General features: G+C 37.5%; 1 protein-coding gene across 5 annotated transcripts in view; it reads right to left on the bottom strand.

Annotated features, from left to right (window-relative positions):
* The window catches only part of Fgfr1op (FGFR1 oncogene partner), a 63,136-nt gene that overhangs the window by 10,548 nt on the left and 29,472 nt on the right, over positions 1-23,116 (bottom strand). The window contains exons 3-12 of one of the 5 annotated variants that reach the window (XM_023706497.1): positions 21,873-21,927; positions 21,288-21,382; positions 20,812-20,949; positions 19,406-19,486; positions 15,979-16,038; positions 9,583-9,809; positions 7,120-7,232; positions 5,469-5,537; positions 4,810-4,846; positions 3,909-4,005 (exon numbers count right to left, since the gene is read on the bottom strand). In XM_023706497.1, the coding sequence (XP_023562265.1) occupies positions 3,909-4,005; positions 4,810-4,846; positions 5,469-5,537; positions 7,120-7,232; positions 9,583-9,809; positions 15,979-16,038; positions 19,406-19,486; positions 20,812-20,949; positions 21,288-21,382; positions 21,873-21,927 (972 nt within the window). The remainder of the gene's footprint in view (positions 1-3,908; positions 4,006-4,809; positions 4,847-5,468; positions 5,538-7,119; positions 7,233-9,582; positions 9,810-15,978; positions 16,039-19,405; positions 19,487-20,811; positions 20,950-21,287; positions 21,383-21,872; positions 21,928-23,116) is intronic. The other 4 variants (XM_004646225.3, XM_023706499.1, XM_023706498.1 and 1 more) reach the window with 4 other exon arrangements.

The raw sequence follows: 23,116 nt of genomic DNA, 5'->3' as shown, positions 1-23,116 counted from the left end.
GCCTGGGCTGGGACTGGTCCCGCCGGCGCAGGGTAGCAGCCGCGCGATGTTCTTGAGGGCCTTCATTACTTTTAGAATTAGAAATGAAAAGTCATTTTAGTTCAAAACTATAAAAATAGGTTTTTCATGTCACAAAATAAAATATATACGTTTTGAGCCTTAAAAAGGAAATACTAATCTCTGTAATTGAAGTTTAACACAAACACCAAAGAGCTCTTCCCAGTTCTCTGCAAAGCTCTGAAAGTGTCAGTGCCCGTTGTGCTTGCTGTACCCTCACTGGAACCTGAGCACTCATTTCTGCTGTGCTCCAGGAGAGTAGCCATGACCCCTTAGCAGCCCTCTGTGCCTTTGGGCCTCCTCTGCCTCTTGTGCACACTCCACTTCCAGTCCTTTGCTCCTGTTCATTCTGTCATTTTGGGTCCAAACCCAGCTTCCAAGAAACCCACTCCCATCATGGTGCATCTCCACAGTGCCTCTAGGGGAGCCCTGGCATCAGAGATCCGCATTCTTTGTGCCCTATGTTGCCCCCCACCCCCAACGACACATATCCAAATCATTCATCTTTCAAAATCCTCTGCCACTGTTTCTGCTTCTGAGTTCTCACTGCATTCTACAGTACTTGTCACTTCCTAGGTTGAGTTTTTTGTTTTTGAGACACGTCTTGCTAGGTAGTTCAAGCTGGCCTTGAACTTAGTCCAGGCTGGCCTCCAACTCAGAGACCCTCCTGCCTCAGCCTGCCAAGTGCTGAAATTACAGATATGTACCACCACACTCGGCCTTACTTTGAGTTTCTATATATCATGTATGTGACTTTCCTTCCTGATCTTAGGTGAATTTAAGGAAAGCAGCCTATTTTGACTTATGGCTGTAAGAGAGCAAGAGCTATAGCTACCATTTACTGAATGCTTATTCTACTAAGTACTGAGCTATATGCATTACACACTAATCCCTAATGCTTTCAATGATGACTTACTTGCAAAAGACATGAAAAGGGTAAGACTCCCAATAAATTGCACAAATTTTCAAGTGAAGTGACAGCTCCAGGACTCAAATCCAGATTCACTACACTTGCAGTCTTGGCTGTTTCATAGTCCTATCTCCTTTCACATAGCACATGTTCCTAGCATCATGCTTTCTACATAGTCCTAGCATGTACATAACAGATACTGGTTTGAATCACATGGTTAAAGGCAGCACTACAGCAAACAATACATTTTATTCTTCAGGTGCCACTATTCTCTTCAGTCTTTTAAAAATGCCACCTCCTGAAGTACAACTATCAGATGTCTACTTCATATAAAAAGGCTGCTAATAAATGGTGCAATTATATGAAGTTATGCTTACAGCTGAGAATTCTCAGAAAGCACATTATGTGCCAGACCTGGTGCTTACAATCTCTTCTACCCACTCCAACTCACAAACTATGGCTGAACAGTAATTTATTCCAATGTTCTCTCTTCATATTATTATTCCCACTTTCAAATATGTAAGCGTAACAAAAGGTTAACAGCTGGCCTCTACATTTTTTTTACTGTTATCATTTCATTATGAAATTTTGCTTTATTTTCCATGAAATAAAAAAATTTTCGTTAAGTTCTGATATTTCATTGTTGACTTTTTATCTAATTTGTCTTTTTTTTTGACAGCAATGTATTTAGACACCCCAATGCCCCTGTATTAGTGCTTATTTGATTTTCATGTTCATTATTATTTGATTTTCGTAATTGGTTGCACTGGTTTTTGTTACATATGTATTTATGATGCTTATCTCTTCCTCTTGAATTGCTCCCTTTATAAGGATGTAGTGCCCTTCTTTATCTCTCTTAATCAGAATTGGCTTAAAGTTCACATTGTCTGCAAACAGAATAACTACCTTGCTTTTTTCTGGTTTACTATGCATGGAGTACTGTTTTCAATCCTTCGACTTCCAGGCTATGAGTATTTGTCAAAATGAAATGGGTTTTTTGTATGCATCATATTGTTGGATCTTGCTTTTTGATGCACTTTGCAAGTCTGTGCCTTCTGACTGGTGAACTGAGACCATTAACATTAATGGTTATAACTGATTTGTATTGACTTATCCTTGTCATGTTATTTTTACTGTTGTTGGCTTCTCTTTTTTTGTTTTTTGGCTTCCCTTTTTTTTTTTCTTCCTGTGTTTGTTCGGCTTATATGATGGTTTCCTTCTGTTGGGGTTCATGGACTTGTAGCACTTATTATCTATCTCTAGAATGTCCTTCAAAACTTTTTTTTAAAATTTTATTGAGAAACAGCAATGAGACAGTTTCAAAACCAATTAATAGGACCTTTTCAATAATTAATACATTGCATATTGTTATCTTCTTAGTGGTTATTCATAGTACAAGATGCAGACATGACTTCTACATTAACTGCATCAAGAAAACACCTACTCTATAGTTTCTTTGGTATTGAAGCAACAGTGTTAGGACTTTTATGGATGACACAGGGTAAAAAGGTAAAAAAATCAGTTAAAGTCTATATTCAGGGGAAAAGACACCTTACATATTATTGCTTGGTGCAATGGCTGATACACTGTGTCAACTTGAGAAGAGCCTGTGCAAGAGGAGGGCACAGAGATGGTATGAGTGTCACCACTCTCCCTTAGCCGTCGGGGGCAGCCTGCTTACAATATAAAGAAGAAAAACAGGCTGGCTCCCTAACACTCTGCTTTTTTTGCTTTTGCTATCTCCTGCCACCCTGAACTGCTGCCTCTGTGCCATGCCACCCTGCCTCAGAAAAAGCTGATTATGGACTGAAATCACCATAAACTGTGAGCTAAATAAACCTTTCCTTCCTTAATTTGGGGTATTTTCTTTCAGCAACAAGAGAAGAGTAACTGAGGGCCAGCCAGATAGCTCAGCAGATTAAAGTGCCTGCCCAGGCAGACTCAGGGACCAGGGTTTGATCCCCGATGTGCCATGCCAGCACTGAGATAGCAATGGAGATTGGGCATGGTGGCATACGCCTGTAATCCCAGCTCTTGGGAAGCTGAAAACAGGAGAATCACTAGGAGTCCGATCTACACAGTGAGACCCTAGAGGCCCTGTAGCAAAATACAGAGAAGTGCTTCTTCTACTGAGCCATCTCCCCAGCAGTAGTAAACAAAAATAAAATAAAAAGAATAACTGGGACACTTGGTGATACTGAGATGTCACAAGTCATTATCAGAGGAGTGCTTTCAGCATGAAAAGGTCAAAGCTGGACCTCAAATATAGATTCTTGATTTTAAGCTCTGAACCAGCTGCTTTTGCTGCTTGCCTCCTACAGCTCTAGCTAGGGCCTCGCCTGCTTGTTCAAGTGTTACAACTGGCCTTGAGATGACCACATGTTCTACACAACTTCTGCCTACAACACCTGGGCAGGCAAATTAGATTCCAGTCCAAATTGTGATCTTCCTAAGCCAGCAGCAAGACTAGTGTCCCTGCAACAGTATGTCAGAAGCAGGGCTGGCGAGATAGTTCAGTGGATGAAGCACCTGCTTTGGCAAGAGCAGGGACCAGGGTTTGATCCCAGGTCCCGCATGCAGTGCCAGCCCCACCCCCAGGGTGCACTGAGCTGGCAAATTAGTCCAGGTGTGGTGGTGCATGCCTGTAATACCAGTGCTGGGGAGGCTGAAAACAGAGGAATCACTATGAGTCTGAGCTGCTGCATAGTGAAACCCTGTACCAAATAAGGAAATGAAAAAAAAAAATGTCAGAAGCACTCAAGTATGACATAAACTGAAACAATTTTACATATTCAGTAAACACTTTCTTCACAGGCTGGGACCAACCAGGTAACTATAATGAATTCTCACAATTTTCAAGTGTTTTCTACTAATGAGTCTAAATTTCAAAAGTTTCACAGTAAATCAATAGACATTTTATAAGAAATGTGTAACACCATACTTTGTCACTGGTATTGATATCATCTACTCCCACAGAAAGATCTTCTTCAATCTCTTCACCAATACTTAGCTCACTTTTTTCTGAGCGATGGGTGGCACTAATTATAAGGAAGGAAAACAAGAAATAAGACTTCTGAAAAGAATAACTACTGGTCTTCATATTTTCAGATCTTTTGAGTAAAATACATCAAACATCAATTTCATATCATCTCACTTGTCCCTTAAAATGACTTTGCCAGGGCAACAACAATAATCAAGTAATCTAGCAAATCAGAAAACTAAAGTGCAATAGTAACTTTGAATACAACAGCAAAAAAGAAACAGCCAAAATTTCTTAATGTCCGCTACATCATATCTCTTCAAACAACTGTATAAAAATCACTCCTCCAAAATACAAATTTCCAATTGGAAATAAAACTCAAATAAAATTCTCACACATATAATTTAAAATTTCTAATCATACCCACAATAAATATTACTTTCACATTAGTGGGCAACTCATAAATTTCCTTCATGTACATAAGAAAGTTAACACAAACATTAAGAAATATCATCTGCATCAACAAATTAATTGCAAAGGCTAATTTTTTTTTTAATGCAGACAATCCCAACACAAAAACAAAAAAATAGAAAGAGCACTTATGATATGGCAACAGAGTGGCTTCTAAATGACTGATGAGTCAACTCCTCAATATTCACATAACAGAATATGTCTGTGAGTATAAAGTAAAGAACAAGCTCCAAAATATGTAATTTTGGATTATCTTTTATTCATTTTATCAGTGAGAATAACAAAATCACATATACTGAAAAAAATCTTTAATGTATTTTTGTTACACTTGGCTATATACAACAATTATTTACAAATGTATGTTTATGTATTTATCCAACAATTTTCTTACCTATTAAAGTCATCAATATAATCTTCTTCTCCAGTTCCTGGTAAGTTTAAGAAAATATGTTATTTACATAAAACACTACCTGATATATCTATAATTACACATTTCCTGCCAAATCAATATATTACTGATTTATACTGCCATCATTAAAAGTACCAAAAACACTTTCACCATAGCAAATGAAGGCAAATGACCAAATGTGGTATAAGTGATCACACCACATCCTAAAATGTGGTTAACACCTTGTCTTTATTCCAGATTCTCTGAAACTCTTAGCCACAGGGCACCCTCACCAGTGCTTTGTCCTTTGCCCTAATGAAGTGTAACAGCAGCAATTCATTATCAACCCCTTGTTATCTTGCTCTGAGCTACTGCAACCCATTTCCACACCACAATGGCCCTCTAACTTGCAACAGAATATGCACAGGCTTCTGTCAGTGTCTTTCTCCCCTACTAGAATTTGACCTCCCCAAGCAAGTCTGTCCTGCTCATTGCTACTAGCGCCATCCCTGCCATAGTGACCCTAGACACATGTAAATGGTTCACACACCTGCTGAATGAACAGCAGCAGTGAACAACAGTGTCAATACAGGCTTGTGGAGTCTCCTCACTTAAGATTCAATCCTAAAAGATAATACTTGAAAAACTGGAAATTTATTTACCTAATCCAAGTGATCCAATTTTATCATTGACTAATTTCAGATCTTTCAAAACTGTGCTTCCCTTTTTACCTATGGACAGACAAAAATAACAGCATTACAGTAACTTTTAGAATACAACATTTGCTAAGCCACTTTATGACAGTCTAGTACTATAAAGGCCTAAAACTGTGAAAAATTTGCAAATTCTCATCACAGAGTTCTTAAATTATGCGCTATATACTCTTTTTAACCACAAACATTACTCTTTATTGGAATACTATCATCAAAATAATTTTTTGCCCAACTATAGGACCTTTTGTAAGTCTCAGAATATAGTTAATTATTATTCACCAATTTTATTCTTCCTTTGAACTTCTACACTTTGCTTCAACTCACTAATTGCACCTACCAAACTGATCTTTTCATTGGTTTTATTTCTTCAGTCCTCAGTTCTCAATGATCCTCTCTAAGTCATCATTCTCTAATCAGTAATATAACCACAATATCCTGAATGCCTTCCTTGAGGGTAGCAATCACCATAAAGAAAAGGGATGTGGACCATCTGACAGGATACACAGCTGGCCTAGTAAATGTCTAAGATGGGAACACACCATCTGTTGTGTGTTCTAGAAAGTCTCACAATTGACTCACACAATACATGTAACAGAAAAATGTGAAGAACTACACAAAATTAGGCAAAATCCGTATTATAAATTCCTAGTGAAGCTAACTGAGGAAACTTCTTCAAATGAGCTACTCCTATACTCCAGACATTCTGCCAAATAAATGTCGTGCTTACTATGCTATGGAATACAGAGCCCGTAATGTATCTGTATTTAATTCTTGGCACTGTCACCATCTGCGAGGGAGGAATGAGAAAGCAAATGGTACAACTTATTGGCTATGTGTCTTGCTATCAATCTCTCCCTCTGCTACAAATACAAAGATACATCAGATCCAAGTCCCTAAAGGTAAAATGTTTAACATTCGAAAGATGACTAGTGTGGTGTCATCACAGTACAAACCTTTAAAACACTGAGTTTAATCCTGAACCCAATCATCTTAAATGTTCAAGAAAAGATGGTTGAAAAATTATAGATGTTCCTTTACTTACAGTGAAGCTTATATATTGTATACCCATCATCACCTGAAAGTACCACAGATCAAAAATGGATTTACTGCTCCTAACCTATCAAACATCTTAGCAACACAGGCCCCCACGCAGAGTTATCTGCTCCCCTCCTGACCCTATGGCTGGCTGGGAGCTGTATTGCTCTCTACTAGAGCACTACAGAAGACCATGCATATCACTAGCCAGGGAGAAAAATCAAAGCTCAAAGTATGGTGCCTATTGAACATATAGCAAAATGCACAAAGATGAAAAATCTTAAGCCAAGCCATCATAAGATGGAGACCACACATATAATACATCTTAAGATAATAAAAATCAGCCAAAAGCCAATATACTGAAAGTATTGTAATGGCACAGGAAAAGGCAAAAATAAAATGACAGAAAATATGACATGAAATAGAAACTTAAAATATAAAATATTAAAAAGAAATATCTGAACAATAAAATTAACTATATGATTTTTCTGAAAAAATATAATAATAATTAACTGTTCAGAGAAAAGTATCACCAAGATTTAGGTCACCATTTCCAGACACTTACTCTCAGGCTCTTTTAATAAGGGGGCTCCTGCCAAGGAGGTGAGTCCACTCTTTAAGGGGGGAGCATCTGAGAGCGAAGCCAGACTTCCTGCTTGCTTCCTAGGTTCACTTCTCCTAACAGGAAGCAAGTCACAATTAAATTATAATCTTAGATTCTGCCACTAAACATTTTATTGTTATTTGAACAAAAGCCATTTAAAATACTTTATATGCATATAGTAGCCAGAAACACGAAAAACATTTCACAGATTCAAAATAAAGAAAGTATACATATAAGACAATGTAGATAATCATCACAAAACCATACAGCAAAGTTTGCCAATAAAGAATCAGCTGGAAATCAGCTCACCTTTTTTTTACACATTGTTTAATATCTTACAAGTTAAGATGATGTTCCTTAACATACTTCTTGTCTATGATTTCTTTGAGCAGCCCTTATTTGTTACCCCAAAACACAGTCCTGGGACAATATGAAAGTCAACTAGCAAATAAACACTACCTCTCAGAAACACTTGTACGTACTGTTTAGAAAGCCACAAAGCCTCTTCAAGTCAGAAGCACTAGCCTCAAGGAGATGATTATCACTGCCCTACAGCACTACACATTCTACAGTCCCGTCTCTCCTTACTTTGTTTTTGCATTACTAGGGATTGAAACTAAAGCCTTCTCACTAAGTTACATCTCTATCCCTTTTTGGGGGGAAAACAGGGTCATACCAAGTTGCCAAGGCTGGGCTCAAGGTCGGGGTCATCCTGCCACAGCCTCCCAGCATGGTGGAATTACAAGACTGTGCCACCATGCCTAGCTTCTCTTTACTCTCTTCCACAAAGACCTTACCTTCTCTATTCAAATCTCCATCACTCCCCCTCCATCCTCACTCATACAAGTGCAACCATCTGGCCCAGTCCTGCCTACAAAGGGTCCAGCTCTCTACTCTTCTGGCAAAGACAACTCTCCTGTGTAGTAAATTCTACCAGTCCAGGAATTCCATCCTCAGTTCTTACATTCTCCCATCTTTGAAAACACATCCATCAATAAAATAAGAAAACCCACATCTTTTTCATCAGTAACACATATGTTGTTTCTTATGATTTCCCAGTTTCTGCACCCATAAGCTACACCTCCAGCCATTACCTCAATCTTCTGTACCCCTGTGTAACTCATCAGAAAATCATTTATCATTTACAATTCTTACCTCTCACATCTTGAGCCCACTCTAATCCTTTAACTGCTCCCAGTACATTTTAACAAAACTGTCAGGTCATTATTGACCTCAATGTGGTTAAATCCACAGCTAACTTTCAGATGTTGAAACAGCTGCCCCCTCCTGCCACTGCCTGCAAGGACATGCCATCTCCTGGTTCTGACTCCTTCCTGCTCACCCTGTCCAGCTCAAGGTCCTACAAAGCCCATTTTCATGATCTCCTTACCTCCCTGCTGTAATGTTACTGATAACTGATTATTCCTGTATTCATTTCTCCAGCCCAGACCACTTTTTAATTCCCACATCCAATGACCTAATATACATTTCACCAAGTCTTTCCACATGTAACACATCACAGTTCTAGGTTTTCACACTACCTTGATCTTCCCACTCTTCACCACAATCTTACAATTGTTTAGACTAAGAACCCAGGAGTGAACCTGGGTATTACTTTGTTCTGTACAACTAATCAGCAAACCCTTTTGGATTTATCCTCAAGGTATTTCCAAAAATCAACTTCTCATCACTGTCAGCACCGTCTCTCCCTGAATAAGCCTAAGACTCTCCAATTTACAAACTCAAAATCCACCTCGCTCAGCAGTCAGGGATCCTTCTGTGTCAAATGCTGGATACAGAAGACACCCAAGGCTTGCAGTTTCACTGAGGAATCCTGCCCTCATCTCTGGGTTTGTCTCACATGAGCCCACTCATACTTTCTCCCTGTACTCTGGCCTATAAGATATCTTCATATTTGGAGAAACCGGCAAACCCAGAAACTATATGGCTTACTCCCATCCCTGGAGTTCTCAGCTCAGATAGCAACCTTGCACAATGAAGCAGTACAAGTGAGCCTTTCCTGGACATGCTGAAATATACATACCCCCACAAGCTCCTGTTCTGTGTCAGGGTCCTGCTCCCATCTTCTGACACTGTTGTGTCATTCTCACTGACTTTCTGACTGCAAACTGAGGTGAGCTTCCTGATAGCAGTTCTGCCTTTCTGTCATTTTGACATTCTGTCCCTCAAACAGTCCCTGGCACATACATGGTAGGCATACACTACAGACTGATCATATGATATGAGCCACACCACATTTATTTAAAACCTTAAAGTGTTTTATAACCTTACAGGCTTTAATGACACAAAATCAGACTTATAGATTCAGTATAGGATCATTAAGTGATCACTTTTTATATATAAAATGAAAACAAGTTGTATTTTTAAACCTCTAGTCTGACTATCCAAGAGCAGTCTACTCACCAACCATAGGTTTTTTCTGGCTTAGGAATGGGATCATCAAAGAAAGAATTTCCTTCCATATCATCTTCATCTGGACAAAGGCCAGCTTTGTCTTTGACATCTAAAGTGGTGGTGCTTAAAAAAGATCCAATTTTTGTTTCATGGGTCAGTGAGTGCAGACTGCTTTTGCTCTTTGGTTCTGATGAGGACACAGCTGTATCACTCTGACTGGCCTCACTGTTGGTCTTCTAGAAAGGAAGAGAAGTAACAGTTCTTGGTGAGAAAACTTGAAGACGTTTTTAAATAAAGAAGTTGAGTGAACACAGGCAAATGTGTGCATGTGGGTGTGTATCACCTTGCAAAAGTGTGAACTGCAGTGTAACCCCATGATTTACCACTTCAATTCCCAGGCTAATTTTAGAAGGGAAAATTTGTTTAAAAAAAAATACATATTTATATCATTTCTTTCCCTATTCCTTAAATAAAAATATCTTTACTAGGTTTATCCTACCTATAAACAATTTTCTCATTTATAAACAACTTTTCCATTTTGTCCTATATGTATATCATTGTTTCATAAAGATTCTTAAATCAATACATTCTGAATATTTAAATACAATTAAAAGAGAAAAGGCATATTATGTCATATAAGTGCACCAAGCATTATTCATCAGAAAAACTTTTCCATCCAGTGCCAAATACAACAGCCACTGAGGTGAAATATACTGCGATCAAATCTCAGCTTTCTAAAGTAACATCAGGTTGTAATGATCTTAGCAATTTTCTTCCAAGTTTTTCTGCATTATCAAATATGGAAAAGTAGTTCACTCCAATTATAATTTCTAAGTTAGAAATATTATAACTGATTTCTATCTTTGCAAAGGCATTAAAGATAAATACCCTGAAGTCTTGTGGTACAATTACAGACTAAGATAGTAAGTCCCTCCTTTAGAACATTCCTAAGCAAGTTCAAAATGGTAACTGGCATGAAGCATCTGAATGGGAAAATAAAACAACATCATAGAAAAAACTAGTTATTCCAGTATTCAGTCTTCCCCATAATTCACATTAACAATATAACTTCAGTTCACATTATGAACTATCTATAACTAAGGATTTTAGCTATTATGAACATGTGATTATTAGCAATATCCCTGCTAAGGATAGAAGGACCAGTTTTGAAAGAAAAACTTCATGGAAGACATTATGTTATAGCAATACATATTTCTTTAAAATAATATAATTATCTTGTTCTCAACATAGTTATTTTATCTATAAAATAAAAAATATACCTCAAAAACAATTTGCTTTGTAAATGCTCTCAAAGTAAGATTCTAGGGCTGGTGAGATAGCTCAGAGGTCTAAAGCGCCTGCCTAGGCAAGCTTAGACAAACACAGGGAAGACTACGGTTCAATCCCCAGCACTGGACTGAGCCTGCTAAAAATAGTTTCTAAACCATTTGCACATGTACTTTATAACTATGGCTTATTTTTCACCAAAAACCCATTATCCAATTGTGTTAACAAAGAACCCATTCAACTTAATTACAAATAACTTTTATTATTAGAATAATCTACAATAAAAGCAGAAACATTTACCATCAAAACATCCCACAGGGATTAAACCAAAAGCACTATAAAAACGTTGGAGTACTGTCAATGGAGAAAATCTATATACATATATGTATGTGTAAAAACCTGTATCATGGCTTAGGACAAGCCTTTATTTTATATAGATAAACTCCAATTACTTGGGCTTCTTATCACCTAAAATTTGAGTAAACTGATGTTATGATTCAGGATGAAGCTCATATGCTAACATTACACGTATTATTCAAAACCAAGAAGTACAATTTAATGCCTTAAAATTCATTCCTTGGACAACCTCAGAGGTTGTTACGACAACTAAAATTTGTCATCCAAGAGAGATTCACTGAAGTCTTAGATCCTAGTACATCAAAGTATACATCACACATGGAAAAAGTGACAGTGCAGATGTACTGAAATATGACCATATTAGAGTAGGCATCCTTAGAAGAGAATAAAAGAGGGCCAGGGTACCTCATGTGTGCTTAGCATGCCCAAAGCCCTCTCCCCTCAAAAAGAGAAGAAACGGAAACACAGAGAAGCACCACATAAAGAGGGAGGCAGAGCCTAGAGCTATCCATCCACAAAGAACCTCTATGTTTGCAGGCCACCCCAGAGGCCAGGACAGAAAGCAAAGCCCTGCTGACACTTTGATTCAAGCTTTCAGCTTCCAAACAATAGATTCATGAAGTTTTAAGTCTCTCAATTTCTACTTCATTACAGCAGCCTTAGGAAACCAGTAGCTATTTCTAATAACTACAAAAGTTTTGTCTTCATAAAAGTGATAGAACTACTACACTATAACAAGCCATTCAATTCCCTTGGCTACAGCTCAAGACTAATAAACTTTATGGTAAATTACAGTCAAGTCTTAAAAAAGATTTACTATCCTCTTAGTTTTCCAAAAGAACACTTAAGATAATCAGAATTTAATAATTTTAAAATTAATTAACACCAGGGAGACGTTTTATAATGAAAAGTACTACTAATTTTGCAGTAGTCCAAAACTGTACTATGACTACTACCACTTTAAGAACCTGTATAAAAGAATTTTGGTTTCCAAAAGTAAAAGCTAATCTGCCCTGACTACAACATGAAAAAATATCAAAGTCATACACATTCTTCAGGTGTACAACAGTATTCAAAAGCTTTGTGTACTACTTAATTCTCCCCTCCATTCATGCTTCAGCCTCCCTCCCTCACCCTGATAATTTTGATCCATGATTTACTGCTTGAATAACTTTCCTACAGTTGTAACAGTTAAATATATTTTAAAAGTTTAATTTGTACCTGATATGGTGACACATCCCTGTAATCTCAGTATCCTAGGAGGCAGGGAATCAAAAGTTCAAGCCCAGCCCTGGCAACTTAGCAAGACTGTCTCATAAAGGGCTGTGGATACAGCTCAGAAAAGGCCCGTTTCACTCCACCTAGAAAGCTAAGTACTATAGAATTCTGCAACCCCCAAAACAAACATTTAAACCTCTCCAAAATGGCAGTGTTTATAGACACACGCTCTCCCTACAGTCTGTAAACAATCTTAATTCCCTCAGAGCTTTCAAAGCCCTAGTCTAGGCTGGCCAAATAGCTCAGCGGATTAAAGTGCCTGCCAGGGGTTCAATCCTGGGCCTGCTGTGCCAGCCTGCCCTGGGGACACACTGGGATGTCAACTGAGACTGGGGATAGTGGCACGCACCTATGCACCTGTAATTCCAGCTCTCAGGCAGCTGTAAACAGGAAAATAACTGTGAGTCCAATCTAGTAGTGAGATCCTGAACACCCTGTAGACCCTTCCTCTCTCTTCCCCAACCATCACAGCCAAAGGGCTCAGATGACAGCAGGCTAAGAGGTCTAGCCTACAGCCTCAGGAGGAAGGGTCTTGGAGTTATGCAGGCTGCAGGACCACTGCTAGGTCCATCCACCCTCCCACCAACCCACTCACCCAGACTGTATGAGGTAAGGGGACAGGGTAGGCAGTAACAGTGGGGGTTGATGGGGACCCTGAAGTGACGGCCTAAGATACATACATGCTTGCCTGAAGCATATGCATGATGGAATCCCCATCACTATCAGTAATCAGCAGAAAGTTGGGCCTATTCTACAATTTTGAAAGGCAGAAACAATGAATGTGACATTTTTAAGAATTCAATGCAAGAAGTACCTTAATATGCATTCATTTTAAAACACCTGAAAATAAAAAGGCTATGATAAAAAGTACCCAATTCTAAGTACTAAAAACACAAGCTAATAGCTTACTCAGTTTTTCCAACTAAATGGTAGAGCCTAGCAAGTATGTGTTGTAACTCTTTTAAATTGCTTATTTTTTCAACTAGGACAATGCTTGCAAAATAAAATAAAATATACCACACATATAGTACTTTTTTAAAAATTTATTTGTGTGTGTGCGTGTGCGTGTGTGTGTGTGTGTGTGTGGCCAGCTCAGCCCGCCTGGGGGCGGGGCTGGCTGGCATGTGGTGCTGGGGGACTGAACCACGGTCCCTGTGCTTTGCTAAGCTTGTTCTAAGTAGGTGCTTTAGACCACTGAGCCACCTCACCAGCCCCAGTACTTTGGAAGTAACTGTTCCTATGTATTTCCAAATTTTTGTTTGTTTGCCTATCTTCAAGATCTGGGTATGCAGTTTAAGGTGGTCTTGAACTCACTGTAGCTCCATGGTGGTCTCAAACTTAGGGTCCCATGCAGTATTTATTCTCCTTATATTCTAAATAATCTATCTACTCTTTGTCTCTGAGCAATAATAAACCCCAAACCAATTTTACCTAAGTTAAATTAGTTCAAATACCTTGCAAATCAGTTTTCTAAGTTTTGTGTTATATATATTCACTTATCTATAAATGAGTTTTAAAAGTTTACTTCTAGTACAACTGCAGCTTGTTGAAACTGCCAGCAATCTCTGAGTAAGCTATTAATACTTGTTCTTTCCTATACTCAAAAGCAGGAAGACACATGATATGGCTGGCTCAGGGCTCTAGAACTCTGAGCAGCACCCTAGGCCATCCCACTTCCTTCAACCCCCTATACTCCACCTTGTGGGACAGCATGCCCAATCTATGTGTGCAGGACACAAAGGGGGGGCTTCCACATCTGCACACAAGTTATGAATGCCACTCATCTACCCTATGAACACCGCCCTCAGGAGTATTGATGGGTACAACTTCAACTGCTACATGCAACTTGGATAATAACGTTAAGGATGTTAAGAATGCTGGGAACCTAGAGCATGCAGAAAACAAAGCACAAAGGTAGAGGGATGAGGACGTAAGGTAAGGTTGGAAACAGGTGATGATGGGTATAATACAGATTTCTTACAAAAGCAATTCAGAAACAAGATCAGGAAAGTAGGGGAAAAACAAAATTTAAGTGACTGAGGAAGTACCATGGGCTCAGAACACAACAGTGAAATACAAAGGACCCCCCCAACTTATAGCCTAATCTTTTTTTTTTTTGGTGGAACCAAGGATTGAACTCAGGCCCCAAGAGCTTATTCTACTGAGCTATCTCCCCGGCCCCTAACAGCCTAATCTCTGTGGCATGGATCCCTCCAGATTTTTCCACCACCCCAAGCTAGGGAAGACACCTGAGGTGCTGCCCAAGTGAAAGTCCAGATGCACCATAACTCATTATTCAAAGTGAAAACCATTCCTCTTAGAATGCTTTTGGTTTTCCATATAAATTTATTCCATCTTTAAAAGCTATGATACCAGTAAGGTTAGAAAAATTTAAAACTAAGAAATGTATTTTTTACTTTCAAAAATACTCCAAAAAAGTTGATTAAAAGAATCTAAAAGTTTTAGATTCTTATTTACTGTTCTTAATGTTATCTCACCTCTTCAGTCAGACTGTGAACTGTTTAAGTGAGGATTGTGTTATAAATATATCTTGCCCACAGCATTAACACAATGACTTCCACTATGTAAATGTTCCAAAAATATGTATTGGGTAATATAACATCTTCTCATCTAATAATGCATAAAGAATAGTGTGAATAAAAAGAGAACACAGTAACAAAATTTACTTTTGAAACCATGGAAACTAAAGTCAGTTAAGCAGCAAACAGTTTTTTTAAAACTTTCAATTTTGGAAGTGTTCTACTTAGTGCAAAATATGTAAGCCAAGACTAAATGCAGAGCTAATGAATCTCAAGAGAACTAAAAATTAAATCATTTTGTCTTATTCTAAGGAGATATAAAAACTATCGATAATGTTTCTAAGACCTTTAATAGTTAAATTTCACAAGCAGCTAATCTACTGGCTTAGGTCATTTGTGTGATCTTTAGGGGAGGAAGAGAAAGCAGCCACAGCCCTGACCACTGTGAAGGAGTGGCCCTTCCAGTCTGCTGTGCGGAGGGGCCTGCGAAGGGTCAACAAGGTACACTGGTCTGGAGAGCAGCAGAACGCAAACATGAACATCTCCAAGGCAAGCAGGTAGTGTCTTTTATCAAGTGGAACATGCTCAAAAAAGTAATCTGAGGGGCAGTTTTCTACAGACAAAAACCGTAATGTTGACAATATGTACATGATCGCATTCAAAAGGAAAACAAGTTTTTCAAGTTCTTTTTATTGACAATAAAAGAGGAATTTTCAAAGTTCAACTAAGAGCCTAATTTTAGAATACAACAATACGGTTTCCACCTGGATAAAACAAATTACTTTTCCTTTAATGCCAGCATGGCTTTCTCATGTTCTGATTACAGACTGATAACAGGGATATTTCAAAAGGAAACCTAAAACCAGGGCCAGCAGGAGCCCAATGAATTGAGAGGTCTGCCTTGGCACAGGCTGCTTTTCTCCTTTGCCCTCATGCATGTTACCTTGTCACCAGACTTCTGCACGCTTGTCTTCTTCTTACCTTGTCCTTTATACCTTGGTATCTGAGCATGAGAATAAAATGACATTTTACTACAAAATATAAATCCTTAAAAGTAAACTAACTCATTACCAAACTAATAAAAATTTCCCATTAGAAAATGTATTACAAATGGAAAGCCTAACCAGTATGTTCCCCCCAAAGCCTACTTTTATTGTCTTTATTCTATTTCTAAAACTCCTGAACTCACAGCTACCGACTGAGTCAAGGGCAGACACCTGTCACCTGGTTATGCCACAGTGCACAGAGAAAGGCTTCGCTTACAGTGTTTGGCAAAGCTCTATATAAGTCTTGGTGGGCGTGCCTGAGCAGCTTTGTTGAAGACTTGCTCCAACATTATCTGACCTGCCTCAGGAGGACACAAACCTGGTTCCCAAATGCTGGGCTGGACCCTCCCCTTGGCCACAACTTTTCAGAGTCATTTATACTCCCTCAAGGACCATGACGAACCATAGAGAGGGTAGTACTAGAACCCAAATCCAAATCCTTAAGGACTACATGAGAATTGTATTTTAAGTACCAAAACAAAGATTTATGTTAAAATAGATCCCACTCCAGCCTAGCCACAAAGTTATCCAGGGTATTTCCAAAGGGGACACTGCAACTTCAGCTTCCTAAAAACCAGACTACACTGAAAATAACTGAAAGGTGCAGAAATTCAGTGCCCTCTGCAGGACAAATACTGTCCTCTAAAGCAGCCTTAAAGATTCTTCTAAGAATTAAGAGCAGCATTTTGTAACTGACTTGGAACACTTAAGATTCTTACCATAATTCTTAAACCTTAAAAAATAATTTACTTATGTAGAAAAACTAAGGATACTTCTCAATTATAAATAAATAAAATTTTTGAAAAAATTTTTAAAAAGAAAAACTAAGGCTATGTACAACAAACTTTAACCCTTTTCCTGAAGACAATTTCTTACACAGGTTAGTGTTACAAATTTGCTTTTTTAAAAAATAATTTGCTAAAAACAAAACTTCCAAATAGCACAATATCACAAGTACTATTAAGTACTTTAGAAGTCATTAACTTTAATATCTGATGTCAGAGATTTTCATGGAAAATACATTCTTCTTCCTTCCTTTCTTCCATAGGCTTCATCAGTAATTAAGGAAATTTTAAATTTTACTCTGACCTGCACTGTCATCAGGGATACAACCTCCCACAGCATCAGGGAAAAAATATTTTCAAAGAGACCTTCTCTATTAGAATAGGCTAAATGGAAATCTCAGAAGGAAATAACATTTTGAGCACTATAATAATCTTTCTCTTTGGCTAGAAAAAGTATAATTTGTAATTCTAAACTTAAAAAGGAGTATCACCACAGAACAAGAAGAAGGAAGAAAAAAAAACCAAACAAACCACAAGAGCAATCAATCATTCAGCAGTGTTCTGTGCCCAGACATTTAAGAAAGCTATGTGGTAGTACGCTTATTAACGTCCAGAAATTCCCCAGATTTAAAGATACTCTATCCTAGGAGCACACAAAGCCTAATTCTGGAATATGGACTATCCCTTTGTTCCTAAAGAGAAGAAATCAAAGGAAGAGTTACAATACACAAATCTGAGCCATGAAAGGCTATGTCTGTGGTTCCCTGAAATTCATGTCGAAATCCAAATCCCTTACGTAATAGTATTAAGACGTGCTACCTTTAGGAAGTGACTGGGTACAAGGGTAGAATTCTCATGAATGGAATTAAAGCCCTTATGAAACAGATTACAAGTTGAGCCCAACCAGAATAATGTATACAAGGAGTGAGACCCTAATCTCAAAAAACAAAAAAAAAAAAAAAACAGGCTGGGATATAGCTTAGTGTAAAGCCCTGGGTTTAATCTCCTCTTTGGTGGTGAATGTATATCAATATAAATATTTTTAAAAGGTTCTCCACAGAGCTCCCTTGCCCCTTTCTACCATATGAGGCTATAAGGAAGACACCATCTATGAACCAGGAATCAGAACCTGATCAGGTCCCAAATATGCCAGTGCCTTGATGATCTTGCACTTCAGCCTCCAGAACTGTGAGAAATAAATCTATCGTTTATTGGCTACCCAGTCTGTAGTATTCCATTATAACAGCCTCAAAGGACTAAGACACGACCTAGACCCACCCTCTTACAACATGAGCTGGTGCTACCAATTCTAACTGCTATAGTTTGTGTCTAGTTATCCCCCCAAAGCCTCATGCATTGGGTAGACTTATTTCTACAATTTTTTTTTAGAGAAGGGTCTATGGGGTGTTCAGGGTCTCACTACTAGATTTGATTCATAGTGATCCACCTGTTTTCAGCCTCCCAAGAGCTGGGATTACAGGCGCATACCACCACACCCAGTCTCAACTGCTATCTCAGCACGCCCCAGGGGAGGGGTCAGCACAGCAGGCCCAGGGATTGAACCCTGAGCCTGCTTGCAGGCGCTTTAATCCGCTGAGCTATTCGGCCAGCCCTCAGCCTCATTTCTAGAGTATGTGATTAACTCATGATCCTGGGATTATGGGTATGAGACTTGATCTCTGTAACCACTGTTGCTACTACTCTTCCCATTTGCTCTTGCTGTTTGCTATTTTCTGCTGCCATGAACTGCTGCCCTCTGCCATGTGCTACTGTCTTGGAGCCAGCAGAGTATGGACTGAAACCTCCATTAACTGAGCTAAATAAACCTTTCCTTCCTTCATTTTGGATGTCAGTATTTGTCCCAGCAATGAGAAGAATAACTGAGACACTAACATCAGTACTATCAATTCTAACAAGTCACCAGAGACAATTTTCCTGATATTTGTCTCTCCATCTATTCATTCCTCTACTATTATACATACATCCTTCATCTTTAACTCAACTATTTAATTCAACATTTTTGTCCCCTATGTTGTAGAATTGAAATCAGTATCATAAACACAAACTACACACATTCACAAATGTAACCTCAGTGCATTTTCCTATAAATCCTACCAAAATGTTACATTACTATAAGAAAAAAAAAAAATCGTAGTTTACAATTCCAAATCTGGTCATTTATCTAACAGCTTACAGTATTCAAAAAAACATTTTTTTTTTTTTTTAACTTGGAGCCTACAATTCTGAAAGTCTACAAGTGAAAAATAAACTTATACGTGAAAGACAAAAATGTTCAAAGTACCAAATGAGTCCAAATATTCTAAAATACCAGTATTTAAGGGAGTTTTTCTCTGCCATATAAAATTTAAGACAGTATCGATAAAAGCACTTTTAAAAATACATATTTGGAGGTGAAAATCCCCTTTAAGAAACTAAAGAGCACTTATTACAAAACAAAAAAAGATCAACAAATAAGAGCAGAGAAGAGCAAAGCCCTGAGGTGTCTCAGCACACATTGCCTCCACCCGGGCTGACTCACCTTACTAGGGGCTGTGTGTACACTTGTTTTTCCTTCCAGTGACTCTGGTGGAGAATGTACATCAGACAGATCCAGAGCACCCTAAAATCACAGGTGAAATTAAAACACATTTAATAATACTATACAATATTTTCTTTATTCATGAGAATATCCTTAATCTTCCTCTAATTTTACCAAACAAAACAAATCACACTCAAGATTCAGAAAGTCGAAATATAAAGAGCAAAGTAAAAGATAATAGGAAATAATGAGATCCATCACTTACATATGGGCATAGGACAAGAGATAGAAGTGGGAGAGAAGGGAGGAAACTAAAAAAATGATTAAGATGTACTTGTACATGTACCAACTCCTCACAAAAAATTTCATCACTATGTATTACAAACATGTACTAAAACAAAAGAAAGCAAAAAAAGACTGAGAAAATGAGAACCTTTAAGAGATGCTGCTGCTCAACAGAGATAAAAGTGTAGTCAATCAGGATGCTGAAGGAGATGACAATGACTCAATGAGGAGCTCAGCATACAAAAGAATGCTTTTAATTACCTATGGCTGGGAACTATTTAATAAAATCCATCAAAAGTCCCATTAAGGCATGGTGGTTTTAAAATGTCATTTCCATAAAAACACCAGGAACTGAGTTCAACACTTTAATCCACAGCTAGTTTTATTTCCTACACTCAAAATTCAAAGGTAATTAAAATTTATGTTTTATTTCTTTATAATAGCAGGATTCCTCTAAAAGTAGGTGAATACTAGTAAATGATAGAAAAGCCATTTTTAAAAGAATCTAACAGAAAACATACTTGAGTTCCTCCAAATAGGATAAACAGGTGGCCCGAAAGCTCCACATTCTTAGCTGTAGGCTTCTATGACTTAGTACACACTTAACTAAATACTTAAAACAGTTACAAATGTGTCTGTATCTGTAAAAGAGCATCTTCATATACAGCTGATGCATATACACCTAAATCAATTAAGTCCTAGGAGCAGATTTTTTAAAAGGGTACAAGTAAGATGACTAAGTGCTAATCAAGGAAGCAGAGGTTTGAAAATGTCTAGAAACTAAACAAAATCAACAGCTCAGTTTTAATCTTAGTTTTAAAAAAAGTTTTAAATTCAAGGGCCATTCAGATAGCTCAGTGGATTAAAGCGCCTGCTTAGGTAGACACAGGGGCTGAGGGTTCGATTCCTGGGCTTGCCATGGCAGCCCATTCCAGGGGCATGCTGAGCCAGCGATGAAGACTGGGCATGGTGGCACATGGCTGCAATCCCAGCACTGGGGAGGCTGTATACAGGAGGATCACTACGAGTCTGATCTACGTACAGAGACCCTGTAGACCTTGTACTAAATACATAAAAAAAAAAGAAATAGAAAAAAATATCAGAGGATTGATTATACTTACTTCCCCACTAGCAGGCCCTTTCTCTTTCTGTTGACAGCGTCTGATCACTTCTAATAGTAAGGGTCCACCCACAGTGCCTTCTGCTTCAATGATACCTAAATCTCGGGCTAGATTCTCTCGTCCTTCAAGACCTTGAAACTAGAAAATAAATGATACAGGTGCACAAAAGAATGCCCAAAGATTAAAAAAATATTTTAGAAACTTATGGATGTCTCTAAACTCAATGAGGTTTTTCTAATAAATGTTTATTTTAAATTTTTAATTTTCATAGCATAATGCCATATTACCCTACCAGCAAGATTCAAGTTACATAAAGTGCCCATCCTGACAGCTAAGATGGCTTTTAAGAAAAACAAGTAACTATAAATAATAACCAAGATGCAAGTAACTCTGAGTTATCAAATGTCATTAGTTTTCAACCTAACTCATTTGTAGCAAGGATTCCATAGAACAAAAGAAAAAAAAAAAATCATTACTCTTACTGTGCTGGTTTCAGGTTGAAAAACAGCCAACGTAAAGTCAAGATTAAAAAACTGAAGAAATTCTGCAACAAGACTTGCCACTAAGCGACCTGTGAAAATCAAGAAAAAGATACATATAAAGCTTTAAGAACTCTGAATACAATTAATGAGGTATAAAAGACAAAAATCACAAATTTGTTTCCATTGAATAAAATAATAAAGTAATGAAACTCCCAATTCCATTTTTTTCATCAGTCTGAAACTGGAAAACAATTTAACACTTCACAGATTTATAGTGTTTCATTTTTTATAGTAAAAATACTATATTACTATAATATTACTATACTCTATAATATTTGCCATTACTCAGCAAAATGTTACTTGAAATAATCTGTGAGAAGCGCAAGTCTTTTAAAAATTCCTGATTTCTCCCAATTGTGATGATCTAAAAATTCAGTAATATAAAACAAGAACAAGTGGGGACCGGGGAGATGGCTCAGTGGAAGAAGCGCTTCCCTTGCAAGCATAAGGACCAGAGTTCAATCCCTGGTTCCTCCAAAAAAAAAAAAAAAAAAAAAAAAAAGAACAAATGGCTCTTACCATCTTTCGTATTTAAAAATTTTTTCAGGCTCTCATTGACTAAAGGAGTTTTGTTCTGTTAAAAAAAAAAAACAAAAAAAAAAAACACATTGTAAGAGTCGGGTGATTTTCCTAAAAGTAACTACAAACTGTACATGATAGTTCAATTTTGGGCAAGAATATGTTCTACATTGTCATTCACAAAAATTATGGCTTTACAAAATCCATTCTAAAGCTACTGATTACTATAAGACTTGCTATGTGCCATTTAATAACTTCTCAGTCAATAAAATAAAGCCAGATACATGAACTTTTATTTTTAATTTTTAAATGTTTTATTAAGTTGCTTTTGAAGTGAGACAATCTTTAAATACTCATGCCACATAATTAAATCCATATAAACATTGATTTCAAATAAATTGAGTTTATCTTCTTAAGCTTATACAATTTGGAGCATACGTAATCCCAGTTCATCACTAGTATGTGAGATGACTTTATGTGGCTATAGGGCAATTTACCTTTATAATGATAGACTGAATAAATACAGAAAAAAAAATTCTTACACAGCAAACCTATAACTGTTGCTGAAAAAAGAGCCTAACATCAACAGCACACAATGGACAACCAGAAGTTGACTGCAAGTTACTGGTATAGGGGCAGTGTCATACACTGCTGATAGGAATGCAAAGCAGCATAGCCACTTTGGAAAGCAGTTTGGTGATATATTTTTAAGAGTTCAAAATACCTCTAGCATGTGACTCAGTAGTTCCACCTGTAGGTATTTTCTCAAGAAGAGTCATAGAATCAAACAAAGACTTAACACATGAAACATTCACAGCAGTCTTACTTATAATAATCAAATTCTAGAAACAAGTCAGATAAGGGCACCAATAGGGAAAAGCTCAAAGAGTGTCATACATGCACCACTGCTTAGATTAACAGAATGATCTATTCATCTTACACTCATAAGTAAATGGGATGACTTTTACATTACGAATTTCAAATACATTATACTAAATAACCAAAAAAGTACATACTACATGATCAAATATTCACAATACTAGCAGGTGGGGGAATGTTAACATCAGACAAAAAATTTTACGGGTTAGACTTCTGTTCACTAGCTTAACTGTGATCATTCCAGTTGCATAAATGTTCAGCAATTAAACTGCATACTTTAAATATGTTAAGCTTTCTGTAGGTCAACTACATTTCAAATTGTTACAATAAAAAGACAAAGAAGGAAAAGATCACAAAGTTCCCTG

This window comes from Octodon degus, unplaced genomic scaffold (genome assembly GCF_000260255.1).
Source record: "Octodon degus isolate 3935 unplaced genomic scaffold, OctDeg1.0 scaffold00261, whole genome shotgun sequence".
In the NCBI taxonomy this organism is placed as follows: domain Eukaryota; kingdom Metazoa; phylum Chordata; class Mammalia; order Rodentia; family Octodontidae; genus Octodon; species Octodon degus.
Note: the sequence above shows the minus strand (reverse complement) of the source record. Positions and strands in the feature narration are given on the sequence as shown.